Consider the following 26,644-nt stretch of genomic DNA (forward strand, 5'->3'; position numbering starts at 1 on the left):
AGGAATTTAAATATAATTTCCTTAAAATTATGTCAAAGAGAAAAAAACTAAGAAATGTTATAGAAAATTTAAGCAATATGATAAATAAATCCAATTTCGTCGATACAGAAAAAGCTCCAAATAGCAAAATAACAAATTTTAAATTAATCACATTTTAGGCCAAAGGGAAGCCTCAATAAAGTACTAAGAATTGACATCCATCAGAATGTATTCTCTAGTGATAATGAAATTAAATTAGAAATCAATAACTGATAAAATATGCATACGAACAATTATCTATCTGCTGCCGTATCTGCAAAAAGGCCTCAAGTCCCAAAACTTTTTACAAATACATTCTATCTAATATTCAAGTAACAAATAATCCTTTTCTTGTATAGGTTAGGCCTAAACAGAAAAGAAGAAAAACTTTATGAGACTACTATAATTTACCAGGTAAGGACAGTTTAAGAGAATAAAAAATAAATTACAAGAACGTTTTACTTAAGAATTTATACAAAAATCATTAAAAAGTTATTAAATAGCAAAATCAAATGATGCATAAACATCATGATCAATTAAGATTTGTCCCAGAATGGGAAGGAATATATTAAAAGAACTTCAAAAACTAATTCTGGGTTCAAAAACTGATTGTGCTTCAAAAACCAGCGGCATGGTGGTTAAGTTCGTGTGCTCTGCTTCAGCAGCCTGGGGTTTGCTGGTTCAGATCCAGGCACAGACCTATGCACCATTTATCGAGCCATGCTGTGGCAGGCATCCCACATATAAAATAGAGGCAGATGGGCACAGATGTTGGCTCACGGCCAATCTTCCTCAGGGGAAAAAAAAAAACCTGATTCTGAAATTTATGACAAAAAATAATAAAAGTCCATGAGTAGCTAAGGCAATTTTGAAAGAGACGATCAAAATGGGAGGACTCCCTCTACCAAATATTAAGCAAGTTCTAGTATGAATGTGGTAATGGTAGAGGAACAAATGTGCCATTTTTTAACTTATATTTGATATATGAAATATATTAATATACAATAATGTTAATACTTTTGTTAATACATTATTACTTTTTATACTCATGGCTTGTTTTCTTAATCTCATAATTAAACAGTTTTAAATTATAACCTTAGACTATCCATCTTAGTTCTGGAACTGAGAGGATTTTTGTTTTAGTCCATTGAAGTGTTTATTGAAAATATCAACTTCCATAGACAACATTCCAGAGTATTCTAGAATGTATACTCCAATAGTACATTTATAAAAGTGCCAGGGACTTTGATGACAGACCTTTTAAAAATACATAATTTTATGTAGTGGAAAAATCCAACAACAGTTGGGACTCAGCCAAGAGAAAATTAGATTAGGAAATTTTCAAGTGTGGACTGAGCAGCTCAAGACACTTAACATTCCACTATACTGTCTGCACATTTTAATTACAAATCCAGTGATTTAATACATAGTTCTTTATTTAAAGTAACTATGACTTACATGCTTTCCTCACTTTTAATGTGAAGTAAAGAAAAAAAATCATTTTAAAACAAAGTAACACTCCTATTAGAAAGCACTCCTGGAAAACAGGAGAACGAGAAAAGCTGAGGTCTGAAAGAGTGTTGTTACCTTACTGTTGTTTGTACCTAAATGAGAGCATACCTTAGGAATTAGGGGAAACTGATACGCACAGTAGGTTGGTAAGTTTTTCAGTCCATTTGTACAGTCCATAACCTTTGTGCTAATTATTTTGCATATCAGTGATCATCTCTTTATTACTTTTAATCATAGAGCATTTTATTCTCCTTTTATGAATTGAGATACAGTTAAATAGCCTAAGCTGTGATTATAAGATTTATGCACTGTGACGTTTTCCAGAATTTGGGGAGAACATGTATATATCTAAGTCAGAGTGTGAACAGTGTTCTCACTCGTTTAGGGGACTTTTCCATTGCTCTGGGTAGGGACTCTGCTGCCCAAGATGCTAAGTGATCACAAGAAGATAGCATGTAATGAATTTGGACAACCAAAATGGTTACAAGCTTATTCCTTCCATTTTTTTCTAACATTTCTTCATTATTTCTTAATCTACTCCAACTTTCCACCATTCCTCTCCCTCCCAAAAAATTCCATCCTGTTCTTTGAAACTCACAGTCCAATATCAACAAATTCCCTTATATCCTAAACTTCATCCTTGGGTGTCTCTGTCACCTTCATGCATTTAGTGAAACTGTCCCCTGCTGACAGTGCTTTCCCTGAAGAACACACAAACTCAAATACTGGTTCTCTCACAATCTTCGAGAAGTAGAAATGCCATTGCCAAACCATGATTTCCCCTCTGTCAAAAACCTCAGCTCCCTTGAAGTTCTTGCCATCAGACATTTACCACCATCCCCTTCATGTTCATACTTTCCTCCATTGTCAGCCTAGATCCCATGGCCTCTTACCTTCTTATTTCCTCTTTCTCCTTTAAGGATATGAAAAAACCTGAGCCTGGATAGGTGAACACTACTGGGAAAAAAAACCACACAACCATGATTACTGAAGATATGCTAAATTCATGACAACAAAATTCTAATGGCACTTAACAATATTTGACGAGCCAACTATACTTTCCTGACACATATGCTTTCCCATCCTCCAGAAGGAATATTTCACATCTTCCTTCAACCCCAAACTTCCTTCTCATCCCAATCCCCTAAACTGGGATGGGAAATAGCTTCCTACATCCTTGAAAAAATAGAAACAATCTCACAGTTGTAAACACATTGGTGCACTGTCCATACCTCACAATGCCTTGTGCAGCTCCTGAATTTATCCCCCAGCTTCTGTATGCTTAGCTGATAAAGGCTGGCCCCTGTGACCTATAGATGATTGTCCATGACACTAGAGCTGCTGTGCCCATACAACCAGAAGTGCCTGGGAGTTTACATTCCACTCTCATCCCCCAGCAAGTCTGTAGTCAATTACAAACAAGTGTGGAGTTACACAATCACAGCTCCTTTACCTCCAGGTTGGACAGCTCTAAAGTGTAATTGACACAGCAGAGCTTCCTTTGGGATCAGAGTTAATTTGAGACTTCATCCAAATTCACAACCTTGCATAGCTTCTTCCTTCTACTTACCTGCTTCCCCTTACTTTCTTACTGATTTCTTCTGAAAGCACTTCCTTAATAAATTGTTAATGCTGAATCCTTGGCTCAGAGTCCAGCTATGGGAGAACTCCATCAAGAATACTGACAGAAATGTTCTCATACATCCAACACCAAATCTATCAACCACCTTCAACAGTACCCACACACACTGTCTTCCCTCCTATTATAATGAAAGAAGTGCCTCTATTCTCATAAAGCCAACATATCCACCCATCCTGACGCTTCTCGGTGATCGTGCTCCTGCAAATGATTATTCTCTCTCCTGCTCCTGTTCTCTCTTTCTTCTCTATTGGCTCATTCTCATCAGTAAATATACTTTAGTATTCCTTACTTTTAACAAACAAACAAATCTTCTTTCTAGATTCCAGAGATTTTCCAAGAATCTTGTGTGTTATCCTTTACTGAAAAATTTATTGAGAGTTTTCTATACTTGTAATCCCTACGTGCTCATTTTCCTAAAAGCCAGTCTATTTAGGCATACTTTCCCCATAACTCCACAATGCCCCTGTCACTTCCAGATCCATCTTATCATACTTGACCACTCAGCAATATTCTACAGTTGACTGCTCCCTCTGTTCTTGGCTTCCATGACATAATGTTTTTACATATACCTTGATGACTGTACTTTCTGAGTCACCTATACCAGAACAACATTCTTCTTGGGTAGTTTCATTCAGTAATTCACTTCAAATACTAGTAACTCTGAAATATCTATATTTAATCCTGACACAACAGCTAGGACATTGAAACTCCTGAAAATTGCATTTTACTAGCGTGAGTTTATAGTTCATAACTTAAAATATTAGAATAATCAGAGGGTTTTAAAGATGGGCCCTTAATGATCACGTAATCCAACCAATATTTGGATTTAAAGCCTCTTATGCATGTCCTGAAAAGGAAATCATCTCTTTTAATATTAAATACAATTTAATTTATTTATAGGTGTGCAATGTAATGCAATGAGGAATATATAGTAATGGTTAAGGAAATGGACTCTGAAGCCAGACTGCCTGTTGGAATTCTAGTTCTGGCACTAACTAGCCGTGAGGTTTTGAGATGAGTTAATTCTCCTCTTACAAACCTCAAAGGGTTATTGCAAAGATTAAACTTATACATGGAAAGGACTTAGAATTATGCCTAGCACACGTTAAAGCTTGAATAAATTAACTACTCATCTTATTACTTTGCACGTAATTTCAAATAGACACAATATATAAAATCTCAAATTGATGTTTGATCAAGGGCAGCAATTACTGCTGATTTAGGGGCAGAACCAGGAGTATTGTTCTTTTATTTCAAAACCATGACTAAATTTTTACTTACAGGATGTGACTCAAAATATGATGTAAGATTTAACTTCATATAACTCACAAAATTTTACTTTAAATATCTCCAAAAAGCATCTGAAACTTGGGTTGATTAGGATTTGGAAGCTAAAAGTCTTTCAGCCTAATATTACTTATTCAAAGTTTCTCACAACAATTTTTTTAAATGAGTAAGTTTGGTCAATTTTCAAACAAATGTATATACACATAATCATTGCAATAAATAAAAATTGCAATTTAAAATAATTTGTGTCATTTTAAAGAAAGCTATGTTAGAAAAAAATATATTTCTAGTTGGTTCTGATTGGTAACCAAGACAAACTTTCAAGAGCCACGAGATTTGATATCAATGAGATTTCACACGTAGTTCACTCAGCCTTTGGAAGTAATCATCTTTTCCATTTAAGACTTAGAAGAACTATGACCTTAAATAACCACTGGGTAAAAACTGGTTTATGTATTGAAAAAAACAACCTTTTTTGGAAATAAATAAAAAATGATTCAAATGCCTTTATTTACATTTGGAATCTGTGGTTCCAAACCTACTCATTCCCTGTAAAATTATTTATGAGCTGAAATTACATTAAAATTAATATATTAAAAGTAAATGAAATCATTTTAGGATACTATTTGTAAATTTCACCCATAGTATATAAGATTCAATTTTATGAAAATTAAACAAGATATTACTAAACATATGTAGCTGTTTTTGAACGTTTTATTCAAATGTTTAATATCCGAGGAAAATAAATAGCAATTACCTTTAAAAGATGAACAAAAAATATAAAACCAGAGTAAGTTTTTTAAGATTTTTATCTCAAAATCATAACTAGATTCTTCCATTAACTTATAAAATGATGTAAGTAAAATCAATTCAAAACACTAGAATGAGTTTTACCTTGCAAAGAATTTGGAGATAAATGAATACAGTAATTAAATATTCCCATTTTCATAAGACTTCATTAAATTTTCATTATGTAGCTATATTCTTAGTTGCATATTAATAATGGAAAATTAGACTTGATTTTTTAAAACTCTTTCTTTGTATAGAAATCTAGAATAACTTTCAGAAAAATGACATCCTTAGAATGTTCTGTCATTAATATGTTTATGGACATAATGTAGGGCAAGCCATTTTTAAGAAAAAAATTTTATAAGAGTACTATATATTCATCACACCAACTTAGAAAATTAAACATTGCAATTGTATTAAAAACAATAAATATTTAGTCTTTTTCCTTGGTCCTGGCACGAGGCTCCAAACATCCTCGGAATCTCCTGAGTGATAACAGTGTTTTTGTATGTTAATGAGATGACTGGGGGGGTGGGAGGCATGGGGATGTTGTTAAGTAATTTTTGTCGTTTAAGTTGTTAAAGTAAATTGTTTACCTAAGTAATTTTTGCTTAAGTAATTTTTGTTGACAATTAATTCTTCTCCAAATTGTTTAACCAATTTATTGTTTCTTAAATTCATGCCATTACACATTAAAGTTACTAAATATGTTCAAAATGTAACAGATTTTTATTGTTAATAAAGTATTTGGACATTTGCATTTTATAGAAGGTATATGTATTATATATAGCATAAATAGTACATATAAAATAATATACATACATAGCCACACATATCTACACATACATAAAGATATGGACATATTTATAACCAGAATATTAATTTTTTAACCAGTATATATGTTAATATCTATTAAAATAAAGGGGAAAACAGAAAATTAAAACAATCTTGTAATAATATTATATTTTTCAAGATTATACAGGTTTCTTTGCAGGTAGATGAATGTTTCTGAACTCAATGAGTACTTAGTACCTAAGAATCATGATAATTTATTGCATTACTTTAAAAGAATACATCTGTTGGATAATAAGTTAGCAGAACTCAGTCATAATTTCATCACACAAAGGATGAACTGTCTTGTCTGTTCTCTTCCTTATCTAAGACCAGCCTTCACTGGTACACCAGATCCCATTCTCCCTTGCCTACTCAAATGCAGGTATCATGCAATTTCCCCCTTTCTTGCCAGCATCAGCTAACTGTCCATTCTCACTGGCTTAAAAAGAAGAGGCTATAATTTCTCTCATGCTTAAAAACTAACCAATGAATAAAACAAAAACGAAAAACCTCCCTTGACCCAACATTTACCTCCAGCTACTACATTCCTCAGCTCTTAGTTACAGAAAATAATCTGAAAAGAGTTGCCTTTACACGTGTTTTTTAACTCCTCTCTTCCTATTCTTCTCTCAACCCACTATAATAAGGCTTTATCAAAATAGACAAAACAGCTTTTGTCAAATACATAAGGACCTCCATGTTGCTAAATCCAGTGGTCAAGTCTAAGTCCCCATCTTAACTGAAATGCTTGATTCACCTGGCTTGCAGGATCTCTAGCTTTTTTCATATCTCACTAGCTGTTCTTTCTAAATCTACTTTGCAGGCTCTACATTTCCAAGATCTCTAGAAGTTAGACTGACCTGGGGTTTCAGTCCCTGGTATTCATATTTTATGTGTATTTATATTTATGCTTAATTCCTTTATTTTATCTAGTCTCAGGGGTTAAAATAAAATCTACCTTGACCCATTCTCCTAAGATTGTAGCCAGTACCCACACTTCTACCTTCAAGGAGTGGCCAAGGGGAGGCTGTTTGTGAGAGGGGTAGACAGGGCTTAGATGTGACAGCTGGAGTGACTACAGGACTGTATGATGCCCTACATGATAACGGATGAAATTGAGGGTAGGAAGAGAAGGAAGATGGGTAGCGAGCCAGGGGCCACATCCTAGCATAGAGTTCCAAGGAGTCAAAGGATTCTAAATTCAATCCTGGTCTTCTAGGTGGTTTTCAAGGTGTATCTGTCAGAGTAACAGTTAGGATATGTTTATTTATCATTTTGACTCCAAATTTAAATCTCGAGCGTTCATTATTCCAACTGCCTACTCAACATCGATATTGGAATGTTTAGTAAGTCTTTCAAAGTTAAGTTAAAAAATTTAAAAACTCTCCTGATCAACCCCTAATGTGTTTTTTCTAGTTTTCCACATCTCAGTAATAACAACTCACCCTTCCAGTACTCCAACCCAAAAATCTTGGAATCACACTCCTTCCTCTTATAGCCTATATAAAATAAATTAGCAAACTCTATACATTCCATCTTCAAAAAATATCCAAAATTTTAGCACTTCTCATTTATTGAATAAATTAGTGAATAACTAAAGGATAAAAATCAAGTCAAAGTTCATATGTTAAAAATTAAATGAAATGTGTGAATAATACGGAACACAAATGTTATTTAGTTACAACTATTCTCCAATTTCTTCCATTCTTATGAAAATTTGCACTTAACTATTTTGGGGCAAAAACTATAGTCTTATGAATAGTTAGTTTAGATTAATTCTGCTGTTGTGTGTACAACTACTTCAGAAATGTTGGTTTCAGAAAAATAATTCTGATTACCAAGCTTTCCCAAAGTCTGACTGCATGTTTCATGAAGGAGAAAAAGGAAATATGAGTCCAAGCCACATTTAAAGATAAAAGAGCTGCTAATTTTTATGTTTTTATTATAAAGAATTATTTTTCCCTTAGGTAGTCTTTCAGGCTTTCTCATCCTTAGACTGCAATTGACTCTCCTAAATCTGATATAAACCTAATTATTTGGGGGAAAGGTAAAACTATTATTGATCTCGAGGTACAACGCATAACAGTTCCAGTGTGCCTGTGACAGCCATCCTTCAAACTGGTTTTCTCAAATGTCAGCTCCCAGCGTATGAAGTACGCCAAATACAGTGATGCATAAAACACCTGGTTCCTAGAAAGATCATATGGGGGTTTGAACGCATTTTAAAGAAAAAGCCGGAAAAAAGAGACCAACCCTTTTACATTTCAGAACACCTAAAAACTACAGCCTAAAATGCATGATACAACGAGATGGGCAACAACAAATTGTAGAATGTACTGCTTTGTAAATCCGTGGCTGAAATTAATTTTCTAAAGAAGTGACAGTTAAATGCTTTCAAATGCTGAAATTAAGTTAATCAGCAAAGGACTAACTACTACCTAAGGAAAGTCTTAACTTGTTTGAAGCAAGCTAGTAGTGTCATAACAATACACAGAGCTCCAAACAGTGTTGTTTGGAGTGCCTGTCTCTTCAAACACACCTGGATCATTTCTGATAATGTTGTGTCATATTTCCAGTGATGGTTAACCACAGACCAAGGAAATGGAAGAAGACTGGGAAAAATGAGATATCAGACAGACGCTATTCCCTTCAGAATTTTCTTAAAAGTTACTTTATCTAATTACAATGAATAAAATAAATCAATGGTTGGTTCTGACTCTTTTGAAGAACAAGTGTTGATGGTGTGTATGGGCATTGGGGAGTATATTTGACAAAAATGATTTGGTAAAACACTCTTCAGTATAGTATGTTGACCTAGTAATCTTAGTACAAGAGAGGTGGCAGCTTCTAAACAACATTTCTAAATATTTAAAATAATTAGAGATCTGTGAAATTTTCATTTGAATTTAGTAATTTTGGTGGTGAAAGGTAAACTATGAATACAATCAACTGAATGGAGATATAAGCTATTTTTTTAAAAATCTGCATGAACTATATGGATATACTGAGCTTCCCTTTTAAACTCCAATCAGTATTTCAACCTTTTTATATCACTAGCTAATATTTGAGAAGGATGAGAAAGCACTAAAAGTATTTTCCTTAAAACTCAACCAGAAAACTTTGAAGTGGATGAATATTTTTATGAAATACAATTCAGAAACAGATTTACTGTTCTCATAAAGGTTTGGACTCTTTTTGGGATATTGCTCTGACTACAATATAAAGATGACACCATTTTGAAAAGCAGGCTATATATATAAATATACATATATGTATGTGTACATATATATCCATCTTACTATATTAATATAGAGGAAAAATTAAAGCATTAAAATATTCTTATGATATTGTTGCATTTTTCAAGACTATATCAATTTGCTTTTTTGCCTTCAAGTTTTTAGAACCCAACCACCCTTAACTACGTAAAGTACTAATGTAATACTAGTCAAGCTGAATGTAGAAACACAGTCCTCAAAGTAAAAGTTTCCTTCTTAAGGAATGGAATATGTTACTATGGATACTGATAAGGTAAAACATTTTTCTGTTCATCCCTGGAGCTATTTAGAAGCCTTCTCAGATTTCCTTTAGTATGGCAGGTGTCCAAGCTCACTGAGGACATTTCTTTTTTCTTCAGAACTAACTACAGAACTTGCTATTTATTAATCAAATGAATATTTCACTCCTGGAGCCAATTCTTTCATAATAGGATAAGCTTGGCTTAAAAAAAAAAAAAGGATCATATCATGCAAATTCTTAATGAGACCATATGGTAAACAAAGCCGGTCAAATTCTAATGGGATTTTAATAAGAGGTTAAGCAAATTTCACCACGGAAGACACAAACCAAAGGCAGCAGTATATTTCCACATAGAGTGGTTAAAAATAATCAAACCATCCTGTATGGGCACTAAATTATGTGCTGCATGTGTTACACATATGATTATATTTAATTATAGCAAAACTTTACAAAGTAGATACAATTATTCCCAATTCAGAAGAGATACTGAGATAGAGCCATGATGTAACTTACAAGGTGATATGAATCATTACGGGACTGAATGGAAATTTAAACTGAAGTGTGTCTAACGATGAAGCTATCACTCCCCTCTACCACTACGTCTCCTTTTAGAAACTAGAGAACAGGGAAGCAGGAAGGAAAGTGGAAGTTGTTTCTTCAAACCACGTGACAATGTGCTTGCCGATCCATCACTCAGGCAAAATCTAAGTTAAGGGGAGAGACCAGAGATGGGAAAATATGACTGAGCCAAAACCAGAGACCTGGATGTATAAGTCTGTCCATGGGAAAGGGCAGAGGGACAGATGCAGGAAAGGAAAGCCTAGCAGATTCCTTGTCCCTCCATACAGGCACCAACTTTCTTTCTCAGTCCGAAAAGCCTCTATTGTTTCCTTTTATTCTTCAAAGTATTTGTGATTTTATTAAATGTATTTTTCAACAATATAAAAAGTAGTTGATAACTACAGAAACAACCAATTTTTATTTTGGAGGTAAATGTCAAAGACTACTCTAAATGCTCCTCAAGAATTAACAGTTGGTTACATGTCATAACACTTGAGTGACACTATAAGTCAATTCTGTGCTGGTGACAATTCAATAATTGTTTTATTCTTGTTTACAGATATATTTTTAAAACTAGGTTAGATTTTTGCTATGATCACTATAAGCTCCAGTTTCAACTTGTCAGAAAAACAGCCAGAAAATTCAAATGACTGGAATTACCTTTTTCCTCCAAATATAACTACCTATTTTGATGAAAAAATAGACAGAGGACAAGTAAGCAAACAGAAAACCGAAATGTACAGTTTAATTTTTATTACTTTTTTAGTTAAATCTGAGAACTGGTGTATCTCATTTCCTCTGTAATTATGTTACCCATAGAAATCCATTGTATTATGATTTTTTCCAGAGTATATCACTAATATAGTAATGAGCCAGCCAAATGAAAGTTCTATGCTAACATCAAAATGTGTTTATTATGATGACCATGAAATAAATTTTGAGTTAAAACATATTTAAATTATTTTAAAATAATTAAATTAATTAGGGTAAATTGGAGTCAGCCAGGCATAGTGTTGGGGAAGAAAAAGTCAGTGGAGAAACAGTAGAGATAAGACCTGAAACAAAAGAGACCACATCTAGAATGGCCAGAGTGGCACACGGATCAAGAGGATAAGAAAGGAAGGGGTAAATTGGTCAGTATGCATTGGGCCATGGGTAGGAGTCTGAATGTTTAGTATAAAAGCAACAGGAAGTCATTGAAGAGTTTTACCCAACACAGTAGTGTGATAGTGAAACCAAGAATGAAGAGGTTAAAAAATCTTCCCTAGAGCAAAAACTCTGAGATAAGCTTTGCAAACTGCAGCTGTGCATACTTAACATAATCAACTGCTGTTTAAAACTGACCAGGTCTTTCTGTCCTTTCTTAGTATATAAGTGAGTTATCTTCCCCAGGAAGTCAAGGTCCAGATGTCAAGATTCAGCTTCACAAGGCTAAACACAGGCTGAAGATGAAAACTAACCAGAAAAGTCCAGATAGTCAAGGGAAAAGAAATTCAGTCTTCAAGGCCAAACACAGGATGGTGGGAAGGTGTCAACCAGCAAGGATACATGCTCCCCCTCACCTATCTGAAACCTCAGCACATGCTCCCCTTTCCCCACCTAAAACCCCAGATAAAAACCTCTACCTTTTTCCCTTCGAAGAGGTGGATCTGAGTTCCAACTCCCATCTCCTCATCTGGCTGCCTATCAATAATAAACCTCTTTCCTTGCCATGCACCTGATGTTTCCAGTTTTTGGCCCTCCTGTGTGACAGGTAAATGAACCTGTGTTTTTCTTCAGTAACAATCAGATTTAAACTTTTTAAGGGTTCACTCTAGCTGATGAAGGCAGGATCAAGAAGAAATATAGGGAAAGAAGTTAAGAGACCACTGCAGTGGTTCTGCAGAAGATGACAGTGGCTTAAAATGGTGGCAGTGGATAGGAGCAGAAGCAAATGCATTTTAGATAGAAGAAATATCTATGTGTGAAAGAACATGCATAATAAAAGCAATAAATATTTGATATATGAATGAAGAAATTGTTTTAGAGAGACAATGACTTCCAAAAGGCCTTGTATGGTTTTTTTCTTAATAAACTGAATGAGGTGGACTGTGTTGTTCACCACTTCATAAAAATACAAAAGACAAAAGCAAGGAAACATTATTAACTTTTATTCCCTTCTCATGTACTCAGAAAAAGACTTTCCAGATAAATGATATTTATCCCTTTAAAATACATACTCTCATATCACACATACGATTTAAAAATAAATATTATACAGATCCTTATTTTTGTTAAAAATAAAAAGGATGCCAGGGGCTGGCCCCATGGCTGAGTGGTTAAGTTCGCATGCTCTGCTGCAGGCGGCCCAGTGTTTCGTTGGTTTGAATCCTGGGTGCGGACATGGCACTGCTCATCAAACCACGCTGAGGCAGCGTCCCGCATGCCACAACTAGAAGGACCCACAATGGAGAATGTACAACTATGTACCGGGGGGCTTTGGGGAGAAAAATGAAAAAAATAAAATCTTTAAAAAAAAAAAGATGCCAGATTTTGTGTTTTCCTTAATGTTCAAAATCATTACTTTGTTAAAAATTTTTCTTTCTTTATCAATTATTCCCTGCTGATTTCTTTACAAGTACTCCTTAAATAGGTAATATAGTATATTTTAAATAAAATGTCCTTCAGATTCTGCAAAGTTCTAAGGAGTACTTTCTCAAGTTTCTTTCTTATCATCTCTATTCAACATGCCCCTGTATCCTGCAAATGACCATCTTCCCTACTTCACAGAGTAGAGTAGGCAGAAATACCCCAATATAATGTCCTACCCTGGTTCCATCAACATATCTAGATCACACCTAATATTTCTTTCATCCAGTATCACTGGAAAAGTGTCCTTCATTGAATCTAATGGAGTGGAATTGCTCTACCACTGTTCTGGAACTCATTCCCTACATTTCCTCAGGTCACAACTATAACAATGATTCCCTTTCCTATATTTCTAACCTATCACTGGTTCTTTCCCATCAGCATATTCATATCCATGATCTTCCATCTTAAAACCACACTTTATACCCTTTCTAACAACTAGCCAATTTCTCTTCTTGCCTTACAGACCTTTTTTAAAAGCATCATCAAAGGCTGTTTATCTTCCTCTGCTCATTTGATGGTTGCGCCTGTTTCATTTTTACACCCATTTTAAAGAGGACAGGAAGGCTCAGTAAGGTTACGTAAACTTTCCAAAGGCTATAAAGTTTAAAGCAGTTTAGAGAGAATTCAAATCAAGATATTCTCATTTAAGGCTTTACTTTGCTTTGTAATTTAAAGCTTTATGTCATCAATGTCACTAAATGTAATTATTGGCTTTTGTGTGCTTGTTTTTCTAAACCTTAATATCATAAAGATTCCACCCATATTACTTAACATATGAATAATGAGAGAACAAATTGATCTTTCAAAATATGTGATAGTAGTACTAAGTACAAGACCTTTTTCCTGATTTTTAACCTGGTAAAAGCTACTACATAAATATCAAAGTGTTATTCACTTCTTTCTGATAGTACTTTAAAAACATAAAAAATAAATAAAGTATTACTTGCATTTTGTTTTATACTATAGAATGGTAGATACAAAGATGTTGTAATTTATACTAAAGTGAGTAAAAGTACAATATGATGAAGAAAATATATTTTATGTGCCTTTTTAATTTATCCAAATACAATTTCATCAGGAACAAACAGTTCAAGGAACTAACACTACATTTTGGAAGAGAAGTCTAATTGTACATGACTCCACAATATACTGAGTATTATCTCAACTAAGTAATATTAGGAACTACAAAAGACTATTACTTTCAGTAGGTAATTCCTAGTTTGCTCCATTAGATTATTATTTTTTCTAATTCCATAGCTATCCTTTTAAATTAACTAAGACAGATGATTCCTTCAATAAAATTAACCATTTAATGTTACTACACTTTTGTCACTAAAGTCTTTAATGTATTAATTTATCCTGTAAACATTCATTGAGGGCCTACTATGGGCAAGGAACTATGTCAGGCAGTAAATGTAGAAAGATGGAAAATGGGTGACAGAGCTGACATCTGAGGTAGTTCAAGGAGAATGTCAGCAGCACATGAAAGTCAAGGTGACCTCATGAAACTTCTGAAAGTACATTCATTTAAACGCAAATATTTAACCAAGTTAACGCATAGCATAGGCAAATTATATACAAATACAATTAAATACATAACATATATTAAGGACCAAAGTATATCTCCGCATTACTATCTTTCTCAAATGTCACAGCCTCTAAGGGAACAAGATAGATTCTTTGGTTATACTGAGGAACTCTATTTCTTTTTCAGAAAATGTAAATCAGTTTCTTTTCTGTGTATATAAAGGAAGCACTATTGGTGTGGAAAGCGAATGTGAATATTTTCATCTCTCTGAATGGCTAAGTTTCTCTGAGCATAGAAAAGTAGAATTTGGCTTAAAAGACAAATCTGGGAAGTTAAAAGATAACTGAATAGATAGTGAGAGACTTCTGGAGGGATTTACCGCCCAAGGCAACATTTCAAAGGGGGGTAAAGCCTAAAGCCATATATTTATATTCCAAAGGATTTTACATTAGGGAGTTGAAGTCTCTCTTCTTCTCTCAGGAGAGGAGGAGGGCAGCTGTATAACAATTCTGATATAAACACCCAGATTAATAATTTCAGGATTCCTTTCTTGTGGTATAAAACCCCCCTTTTGGTACTTGCAGTTGCCACTATCTGGCTCTCTTCACATTCCTCTGAACAGGGTGTGGGGATCAGAATTGGCCACCCCAAAACATGTCTCTTTGGCTTGATTATTTTTAAGAACAAAGATTCTGCAAGAAACTTTGACCTTCCCCCTGACTGCCTAAAACAATTTAAGATAGAAGGCCTGTTCCAGGAAGAAGCTAATACCATAAGATAACTATAGTATAGTGTAAAATAGATGTGATAGACAGAAAGGCACCAGCAAACCCACTTTTATCAAAGTTCAGTCACACTGTCTATAGATGGCCCAGCAAAGACATGTTTATCAAACACTTGCATTTCCATCTCCATTAAATTGTCTTCCTCCCCTTTGAAGCCCCAAAACTCTACCTGCAACATCCTCTTGTGTCTTTGGCTGAAGATGGTATTTAAGGTGGTGGCTTCAGCCATTCTGGTAAGTTACTCAGTTTTTCTGGGTTTCTCCTATGTATACATGTTATTAAACTTTGTTTGATTTTCTCCTGTTATCCTGTCCAATGTCAATTTAATTCTTAGATCAGCTGAAAGGACCTAGAGGGTAGAAGAATTATCTTCCTCCCCTACAGGGAACATGGAATGTTTGGAACTGATGTGGTTATTACTCTAAGAAATAAGAGTTCAGCCAGATCCAGAAGCTTTGTAATTGCTTTCAGGAGAAAAGAAATAAATGTATATTCAAACCTTAGTATGTTCTAAATCAGAGTTTGGGGGAAAAAGTTTCTTTGAAGACAGAGCTTCATTATACTTATTTTCAAGCTGATCAAGTCACCTCAACAGTCAATAAATGATGTTATTCAGCAAAGACAACACACTGATCTTTAACATTTTGTCATAAGATTTCAATACAATTAAAAGTAAGGATAGTTTAAAGTACAAAAGTAAGGCAGCCTAAAGAAAACAAAAAGAAAAATCACTTACTTGATATTATCAAGACAGCCCGATTCAGGTTTCAGAATGGCAGTATGATGAAACATTTTATATAAAGCAATCCCAAGGAAGATGACATTAAGCTGGAATATAAAAGGTATTGTTATATAGCATAGCTGCAGTAGAAAAAAAGTAAGTCTATTCTCCATAACAAATGAGTTGTTTTGGGAAATTAGCTCTCACTATACTTTTAAAGGGATTGATTCATAGATGATTGCCTAGTATTTTAGTAAAGGCAAGAAGTCAGTTTGGGGAATTGGGATACCAATGAGTTACAAAGCACTGTGAGGGCAAATACACCCAAATATAAAATCAGCAGCAGTGGGAAAGATACTGCAGAAATTGCAGAACAACTCAAAGCCAAGCATACCTTAAAAAAAACCCACAATAATTATTCTAGGTGTGTAATTATTTCCACCCTCTGCACATGGCCCTAATTTATCATTAAGGGATATATTTTCAAATGCTACAATACAAAAACAAAAATATTAAAATCAATATATTTTTGAATAGCTACATCAAAAGGATTATAAAATGCTGGTTAAATTTTGATGTTAAAATAAACTAGGATTTAAGGAGAGGTAACCACCAATGAGATTGTTATATTACAGAGAGAGCATATGACTTAAAACAAAACAAAAAAACACTCCAGTGTAAATCTTGTATATTACATGTATGTAAACTGAAGTGAAATCACATATTGAATTGCCATTTATCACCTGATTTGTTTATATATTTCAGAACTTGGGACTGGTGGGGACCAGGAACGTCCAATTCTAAGGCCCACTGAAGTTCTCTCAAGGATACAGGTCTACAATCCTTTATCAAATCCAAAAACTCTGAAAGTGAAAGTTTTAAAACATTCATTGAGTAGCCAAAAAGCCTAACCAGAACTGAACCATTTGGTGGGGAAACCTGATTGTCATGGACATAAGGCTCCTCATATCTTTATTCTATTTGCTCTTACTTTTCCTATTTTTTCCTGCTGAATTATTACTGTGTTTGGTTTCAGAGTCCTGCCTAGTCCCTACTGTGAGTCTCGGTTGATATGTTTGATTTTGGGCAACTGCTTATTCCCCACGAGGGACACTACATAATATGCAGTACATGTACATGTTACCTTTCTAAAGTCTGAAAAATTTCTGAACTTCAAAATATACCTGGCCCACAGGATTTCAGAGAATGAACTGTAGACCTATATTTTATTCAAAATCAAGTGCCTATTTTATTCAAAAAATGGATAGCAACTTTGTATTTTAAAATGATAGGTATGTTAATGATACCAACAATTATATCTAAATTAGGATAAATAAATCAGATTTGAAATCAAGATATTATGCATCTACAAATAAAAAAGAATGACTACAGAATGCTTGTTTGTGCCTGTCTAAAGTGACATCCTTCTAAATTTAAAATTTTTCAATATACACAATATAAAACAAAACTAGAAGGAACAGGAAGGTACTTTGCAGGAAAAGCATCCCAATTTCTGTTTCCATTCATAATTCAAATTATCCAAATGAAAAAGAAAGGAAATGTATTGTTGTCAAACTTGAAGTCACCATTGTCCAAAAACCTATAAAACCAAATGGATTATGTTGGATTAGGCTCCTGAGGAGCTATAGCACTGCATAAACTCTTGCAAATGCATGTTTTCTTTTCCCAACGGTTTTGATTAAGTATTTTACAATATAAAAGTAGACTATAATGAGTGTCTAATTGCCTGAGTTATGTAGGGTCAAATAAGTACATGCATTCCTCAAATTAATCTATGTAAACTAAAGATAGCCAGTACAGGGATAGTGAAAGTTTTATTTCTTGACCTGGGAAACACATAGTTAATTAGGAGTTCTTACCATAATTATCAAGGTCGCTGGTCCTATAAAACTCCAAATGAAGTAGGTGTCAAGTCGGAGCCAACATCTGCAATGAAACACAAGGGAGAGAAGGTCTTCAAGGACTGGTATGGGACATACATCAAGAGTGAGTGAGTGACAGAGAAGAATGTGAGCTGCAGTGCATTCCACTGGGAGACAGGAAATATTACATTGCTTGTTCATTTAAATGCTGAATTATGTGCCCAATTTCTGACAGCACTATTGATGGAGTAAGATAATTACCCCCGGAGGAAGCAGGAAAAAAATGGCACTGGGCCTATTTGCGAAGGCCCTTTGTGTCTGTCACAGAAACCTTAAAAAAAAGTAAAGGAAAGAACGAAAAAGCCATACGCATAGCCATTAAATCGAGTAGCTTTAAGCTATCCTTTTCTCTCCAATTATGGTGCTACATAACCTGTCTATCAGCTGTCAGGGAAAGTGACATTTTCCTGTCAAGAAGATCTGAGGAAATTCAGTACAAAGAAGAAATAAATTTGGTATCAGAAGATTGAAGTTTAATTAGGTTGGGCAGCCAACCTTTGAGAGTTCCTGAGTCTTAAAAAGTGCATTGTTACTGCTAGTGCTTCTGGGCTTGCAAATGATCCTTAGCATCCCATGAAGTTGATTCATGACCCAAAAGTAAATTATTAATCACTTAATTTCAGCTACATTTAATACTCCCCCAATTTTTAAAGCCCCTGGGAAATTACATTTTCATTCTTCAGGATGACAGGAAGACAAAATGGAAGTGACTAGTTATGAGAAAGATTAATGTAAATTTTGAACAAATTACATTTGATGTTAAAAATCATATCTTGAATTATTTGCCATTTTGCTATATTTGAGGCATAATTAAAAAAGAAAACATCTCCAGTGGAAAATATTCGAGAGTGGTTTGCTAAGTAGTCTAAACCTGCAAATCCTAAGTAGCTAAATGTTTCCGTCATTATGAAAATGTTACTTAAACCTCAGCAATAATGGAATACCAGAAAAGCTGCTAAGGAAAGAATTTATAAATGTCCATCAAAAGAGGAAGGGATAAATAAAATGTTTTCTTTTCATATGATGAAATGTTATAGAACAGTTAAAAGCAAGGAAGTAGTCTACAGATGTCAATAAGATAGATCACAAAAACAAAGTTAAGTGAAAGAGCAAAGTGAAGAATATATACCACATACCTTTTAACATATATATATATAATATACAGTATTATTTTTAGTATGTGATTGATATATATTTATATGAACATATAGTATTATTATATAATATATATTTTCAAGTGTGAGATTGATATATTGGTATATATTTATATATATTTCAATTACTTAAAATAATATACTATATTTATGATAGATACATATATACATGTAATTTTTTTAAATGGAAAGGGGAACAAAAATCACCAACCTCATGTTAGTGGTTGCCTTTTACATGAATGCAGAGAGGACTAGAAGTGGACCAAAGGGGCTTTAGCCATACATCTTATTTTAATAATTACTGAAAGCAATGTGCCAAAATACTAACAGTTTTAACATCTGTGTCATGGAGGCAGTGATGTTTATTTTATTTATTTTTTCACTTTCTTGTAACTTGAAATTTTTTTAAAAAGATTAAAGGCTAGATTTCTAAGCCAAAAGAACAAAAACCAAGAAGCAAAGAAACCCAATTCTCCGAAAAAAATCAATTTCAAAACAACAAAATCTGGCCTCCTTCTAATGTGTTAAATAAACTAACTTCAATAGAAATATAATACTTGTACTCCAGTAAGAAACTGACTACAAGTTCATGTTTTCATACAGAGAGATAATTTCTCATTATTCAAAATAAACATATAATCCCATTTGAAAAAAAGGGTGTTAGGGAAGCAATTAATCGTTAAACTATTAGCCATTAGTTTGAATAATTAGCTATCTTTCTATTGTGCCGTTGTTCAAAAAAATTTGGTCATGAAAAATAAGAGTGTGATGTTGCCAATAAACAGAAACAAACCAAAGAACTCAGAGGTTGAACTATGAACATTGTCTTCATTCTGCTAGTTTGTTACCACCCTAATAAAGGAATGTGTTTGGGCAAGGGGTGGGGGGATACCAGAGCAGGGGAAATGTTCACAGGTCTCTCTGGCTTCTCAACAAAAACTATATTTTCCCTCAAGACAAAAACGATAAAAGACAAAGCATGGACATTTCCCCAGATTAGAACCCACTCAGCTGCCTTCCTCCCAACCCCACGGAGGACAAGAATGTTGCTGAAATTATAACAACATGATACAATACTAATAACACATTTAAAATCAACTGTTAATAGTACAGTCCCTGTTATTTTGTAGGTCAAACAAGTTCTCGAGAGCTAATCTGAGAACTAAAACACATTTTTAGCAAATTCTTTTTAAAGGAAAATGTGCTTCAAGAACTTCTAAAAGATGTTATTCTACAGGCTAACGACTTCTTAAAGAAATAATTTTAGTTATATTGTTACAGAGTATCTTGGACTAAGTATGGAATTTTAAAACTTTAATATCACCAAATGTTTTGTTAAAATAAAATAACGTCATTAAATGTTAGCCTTACAATGCTTTACCTTTTTGAAAACAGTCTCAGCTTAGCAAATGCTTTATTTGCAAATAAATGTGCTTTTGGCATAGTGATCTCTAAATGTGGACATGCAATTACTTTGAAAGTTATTATTTTTATTCCTTAAGAAAATTCTTCACTATCTCTTTGGTACAATAAATTTAAATTCCCTTCAGAATTGAACAGTGAAAGAGGCAATATGAAACACTTAAAATGTACTGAGTAAATCATCCCTCCATGAGGGCCGCCTGGGCTTGACTATCTTCTGTAAGGCAGTGTGGCAAGAATCCTTTTTCTAATTTGATTGCCATATGGCCACACCTGCTGTTGTTTTTGGCCACATGCTGAATTTCTCAAGGCTTTCTGTATTTCCCATCTTTCCCATTAACTACCTTAAAAGTTTGCATGATTCCCGCCCTGAATTCCATGTGTCAATGCTGAAACAATTCACTCTGGCATTAAGGTGAAGGAGTGTATATTACATGTATATTATGTTACGTGGGGTGTGTATTGCATGCCTAGGCACATATATTGCACTTTATAGCATTCTATAAGCCTAGGTGATTCAATGCCGCTTGGATACAATGCAAAACCACTGGTTAAGGCGAGACCAGGCTAGATTAGTAAAACAAATACTGCAGGAACAACTTACTGCACTAAGAAAAATAAAGTCCAGTCTGCAAATGGCCAGATAGACCCACTATTGAAGAATAAGATTTATCTGAAAATTGCTTTTATCTACCAAGCAACATTTAATTTGTGAAATCACTAATTTTAATAGGCCATTCTTGTTTAATTTCTGTTATGCCAATTTCTTTTTTAAAAAGAAATTCTGTCACATGCATAAAACTGTAAGTTATGTTTATAATAGTACTGTAACAAGAGATGACCTGCAGTTGAAAAAGCAAGTGTATTCTGACGATACTACACGTTTATTTGAAGCAATACTGAAAAATCTTATGATACCAGATATATTCTGGAGTTCAGAGGAGCACTTGTCATATAACAAAACCTTGACTTTTTCACTTATCTAATATAAAAATGTCATTAAAATTCTTTTTGTAGCATTTTTTACAAATTATAACAGCAGCAGATATTGTTACATATGTGATGAAGACACTGCATTAATACAAGTTTATTGGTTGAATACTCTAAAGAATACTCTTGTGCTAATGATAAGAATAAATTATTACTCTTTTTCAGAATTATTGTCTTCCAAAATATAGGAAACATCATTACAAATTAAATAATAAAGATGTGGATATCTGGATCAGTCTTCCATAAAAATGTCAATTACCAATCCAACAAGTACCACCTTCATGTTTAATCAGAAAAGAGAAAAATAAAATAATGAACTAAATTACTTTCTCAAAACAGGACCATAGAAAATCATACTTCTAAGGTTTACTCTCTTCTAATATTAAACTACTCATCATTTTATTATCATTAGTTATTTTAAAAGCACATGATTCTGTATTTAGAAAAATGGTAAGGCCAGTTGTGCAACATATATAAATATCACATGAAACATGTTTTAAAATGCTTTTAGATACCAGTAACACTATCAGAGTGTAGTTTTTATTCAAAGTTAGCATGTTTAATGTGGTGACCTTAAAATACTTTAGGATACATTCTGTTTTGTTGCCTGTTTAATACACTCTTATCAAAGTAGACATCTGACTATTAACAAGTTTTTCAAAGTACTATAAATTAGCAAGTGTATTTGCTTAATTTTTTCAGGACCCTAAATCATAGACAAAATCCTTGGTTATTATTAGAACATGAAATTTATAAGGCTTCATTATATCAGGTTGTTTACAAGAGTTTGTGAACTATATAATCTTCTTTTCCCTGCACCATATGGAGATCTCTCTATATTTGTACTACATATATCTGGCAAGCTTGACAGAGAAAAGAAGGAATAATGAGAATTGGGGCAAGAAAGAAGGAAGAGAAGAGGAAAAGAGACAGATACAAACGTGAAGTATAATAAGCTCACTACGTAATATGTCTAAAAATTTCTTTAATGCCATTTTGATCACAGCACACTCATGCATCTAATCTTGAAACATTTTGTGAGCAAGTGCATGAACTGGAAAAAAGGTTGACAGAGTAATACAGGAATGGAGTGCGATCAATAGTAGTCAAGACTAGCATTGGTGATTTAGCTACAATTTTGAACATTAGAATTCTACACTGGCTCTAATACATCAAATATAGGTTATGTTGTCTTCATGTTCTCAATGTTATTTTTTTTAAATAAGGGTTTCACTATTTCTTCAGTAAAATACATCTTACTTTTTTTTTTTTTTTGCTGAGGAAGATTCACCCTAAGCTAACATCTGTTGCCAATCTTCCTCTATTTTGCTTGAGGAAGAGTAGCCCTGAGCTAACATCTGTGCCAATCTTCCTATATTTTGTATGTTGGTCACCGCCACAGCATGGCTGACTAGTGGTGTAGGTCTGCGCCTGGGATCTGAACCCACGAACCCCAGCTGCCAAAGTGAAGCATGCCAAACTTAACCACCATGCTACGGGGCCAGCCCCATCCTACATTTTTATGGTGGACGACAGTGGTAAGAATAGCGCTGTTATCATTTATTAATACTAAGTGTTGGAATAATTCCAATGGTCCCATGTTGTTTAAATTAACAGGAGGCAGTAGCATTAGGAACTGTGATCACTACTCTTATAAATGGATGATTTTAATACAATTCATTTTATAATTAAAACAATGTTACTAATCATAAAGTTTGTATTCCTTCATTTGTATCAGCCAAATAATAGTACCAGTATTAATAATAGCTCTAACTTAATAAATGTTTATATATGCCACTTTATATACATAGATACTTAAATTTTTATACATATATATGCACACACATATACATATGTATATACTCATACACACAGTCACAAACACATAGTTTCAAACTTTGCAATAGTCTTGCAAGGTACGTATATAACAACCCCCACATGACAGATTAGAAAGTGAAACTCAGGGAAAATAAGTGACTTGCCCACAGCCACATGGCTAATAATTAGTTCAACCTGAATTTTATTCCAGTCTACTTAACTCCAAAGTCCCTGGGGCCACAATGGGTTTCTCAAAGAGAATAAAGATAAAAATTATAAAATAAATAAAAGCTATAGCTTTGTGGACAGTCATAAATTCTCAATGAATAGATGAAAAATTTATATACTGTACTTAAAGCCCAGATTGCTGAAGCATGTCTCAAGTAAAAATATTATATCTTTCTAAATATAAGGTCAGCTCTTGATAAGTTAGCAAAGTTACTAAAGAGATTTATTGCAATATAATTTATATATACTGTAAATCATCCATTTAAAGTGTACAAGTCAATAGTTTTTAGTATATTTAAAAGTTTCAAAATCATTACCATAATCTAACTTTAGAATATTTTCATGGCACTACAATGAAACCCTGTGCCCATCTACAGTCACTTTCCATTGTCTCTACCATATTCACTCCCAAGGGCTTCCCCACTCTCTTCCCAGTCCTAGCAACCACTATACTTTTTGTCTCTAAAGATTTGCCTATTCTGAACATTTCAGATAAATGGCATCATACAATGTGCAGTCTTTTCTGACTGGATTCTTTCACTTAACATAATGTTTTTAAGGTATATTCACTTCGTAGCATGTATCAATGCTTCATTCATTTTCACTTCCACATAATAATCCATCATATAGATATACAGTAATGTGTCATTTAATGACAGGGACTCGTTATGAGAATTTTGTCATGTGAACATCACAGTGTGTACTGAACGTCAGGAACAAAATTTGCCACCTCAAAATGTGTCTCTTTAAATGAGGATCATCTTAGGTTGATTACTTTTAAGAAACAAAGGACTCAAAGTTTTTCTAGTTACCTCCCCTTTAGCTGTCTAAAAGAATTCAGATAAAACACCTGTCTCAGGAAGTGAGCTATCACCTTAGCATAACATGAACTAAGTGGTAGACAGGGGGTAACCTAGAAAAGCCTGTTTGTTGGGCTCCCCTCCGTGTTGTTCTGTTTCTGTGTGGCCAAAGACTTGTTTTCCAAAAGTTTGCTCCTTTTCACCTACCTGTGAATTACCTTCCTTCCCTGTGAAGTCCCTGACTCTCCCCACCTCTACATCTTCTTTTGTCTTTAGCTGAGGATGGGTATTTAAGCTGAGAGATTTGCCCATTTTAGTGAGTTACTCAGTTTTCCTGGGTTTCTCCCATGTATGCATCTTATTAAACTTTTGTTTGTTTTTTTCCTGTTAATTTGTCTCATGTCAATTTAACCCTTAGACCAGCCAGAAGAACCTAGAAGGGTAGAGGGAAATTTCTTCCTCCCCTACAATACTTACACAAACCTCAATGGTACAGCCTGCTACACGCCTAGGCTATACATTACAGGACCCTGTCACATACGTGGTCCATCATTGACAGAAATGTTGTCATGTGGCACATGACTGTACCGTATTTTATTTATCTTTTCATCAGTTGATGGATATTGGGTGTTTCCACTTTTTGGCTAATATAACAATGCTGCTATATACAAGTTTTTGAGTAAATCTATGTTTTCATTTTTCTTAGGTAAATACCTAGGAGTGGAATGGCTGCTATGATATGATATGATATGATATGATATGATATGGTATGATACTATATCATACCAGCATATGATAACTATATTTAACATTTTGAAGATCTGTCAAATTGTTTTCCAAAGTAGCTAGCTGCACCATTTTATACTGCCACCAGCAAAATATGAAGACTCTAATTTTTCCACATCCTCACCAAGGTGTTAATATCTGTCTTTTTAATTGCAACCTTCTAGTGGGTGAAGTTATGATATAAAGTGATCTCTAGATGTGGAAGTTATCATATTTCCTTGGTTCCAATAAGAACTCATGTTTAACATTCAACTTTAAGGCCAACATTTAATCACATTTGATAATAACAAGAGAGAAGTCCTGATGTTCTCTGATATACTTTTGGTATGGCTAACTCCTTAACAGAAAAATTACTCTCAGCCCAAAATTCCTACATATGGTGATAATTTTTCTGTGCAATCATAGGGTTCCTGGGTCATAAAATGATGACACAATAAGACCTCAATCTCCAGTACACGTAAAATATACACATACATGTGAAAAATGCTCTTGGCCTTTAATAAAATAACATGTAAATATACACAGCACTCCCCACATGCATATTGAATGATTATCTTGATATATTAATGAGAAACACTTCATTATCTGTACTATTTCCCACTGGTCATGTTAGAGTCCAATAAACCTGGAGATAATATGTTCAACAAGGTAAATGCTTCATGTCAATGAAATGTTACAAGAAACAACATTTTACAACATCATATGATAATATGCTTAGAGAAACACTCCAAATGAATATAGAATTTTCTATCAGTGAGTTGAAGAGCTAAGAAATTGTGAAATGTACTACATAAACCTGTGCATATAATTTGCAGATACTGTCCAGTTCAATGTTCCTTTGCTAGGATCTTTCTTGAATAATTCCGTAATTTGGTATTTTTAAAAGTCAATAATCACTTTTCTACCCAAATGATTATGCTACTTAGATAATGAAATGAAAATAAAGAAATTTGGGGGCTTTTAACTGGCAGAGGGAAAATGACCTCTTTTAGAGCTGTTCTTAAACTAGTGAGCTACGGAGACAAATCTAAGACTTAATAGATGATTTATAATAATTTTCAGATCATAAAATTTTATTTCAATTATTTTTAAGAGCTTGGCTATCGATTCTAGTACTCAAGGATATCCTGATCTATTATAAATGTTCATGACCTAAGCTACATCTTCCAGAAATCCCTTACCAATTTTCAAGCCCATCTTGAACTCTTAGGTGATTCTTGGGCTGTACTTCCTCCCAGTACCCTCCATCCTCCTGGAACGTACTTCCAAACCTTTTCCAATCTATCCATCATGCTAACGATGGCTTCTGTCATTGTGTACTTAGATTGTGAGGAAAGCGCTATAAACTATAAATTTGAGTTTTTTCTTTAAATAAAAATGAACTGTTCAGTTTGCATTTTTGGTAATATTGAGGTAATTAAAGTTTAAATGAACTGATTAGTTTCAGGTCATAAAATCAAAGTATTTAGCACTGAATTTCCAAATCAGTCCTGTTTGAATTATCGTTAAGTCAATGCCAGCCTTTATCTTCTGACAGTAGCACACTGGCTGGCTGTGCTAAATATCCATATGAATAGCAGGAAAGAGAAACTAAGAGAAGATATGAAAACAGAGACAAAATGGAATAAATGCCCATTGTTAACACTGCAATTTAGACCTGTGTTCCACTAGCTGAGAGT

At 33.8% G+C, this 26,644-nt stretch overlaps 1 protein-coding gene across 18 annotated transcripts in view; it reads right to left on the minus strand.

Moving 5' to 3' along the window:
* The window catches only part of ADGRL3 (adhesion G protein-coupled receptor L3), a 794,963-nt gene that overhangs the window by 85,656 nt on the left and 682,663 nt on the right, over nt 1-26,644 (minus strand). For all 18 annotated transcript variants that reach the window (XM_046656118.1, XM_046656110.1, XM_046656106.1 and 15 more), the window contains 2 exons: nt 17,705-17,771; nt 15,840-15,931 (listed from right to left, as the gene is read on the minus strand). In XM_046656118.1, coding sequence (XP_046512074.1) covers nt 15,840-15,931; nt 17,705-17,771 — 159 coding nt within the window. The remainder of the gene's footprint in view (nt 1-15,839; nt 15,932-17,704; nt 17,772-26,644) is intronic.

Source organism: Equus quagga, chromosome 3, assembly GCF_021613505.1.
Source record: "Equus quagga isolate Etosha38 chromosome 3, UCLA_HA_Equagga_1.0, whole genome shotgun sequence".
Lineage (NCBI taxonomy): Eukaryota > Metazoa > Chordata > Mammalia > Perissodactyla > Equidae > Equus > Equus quagga.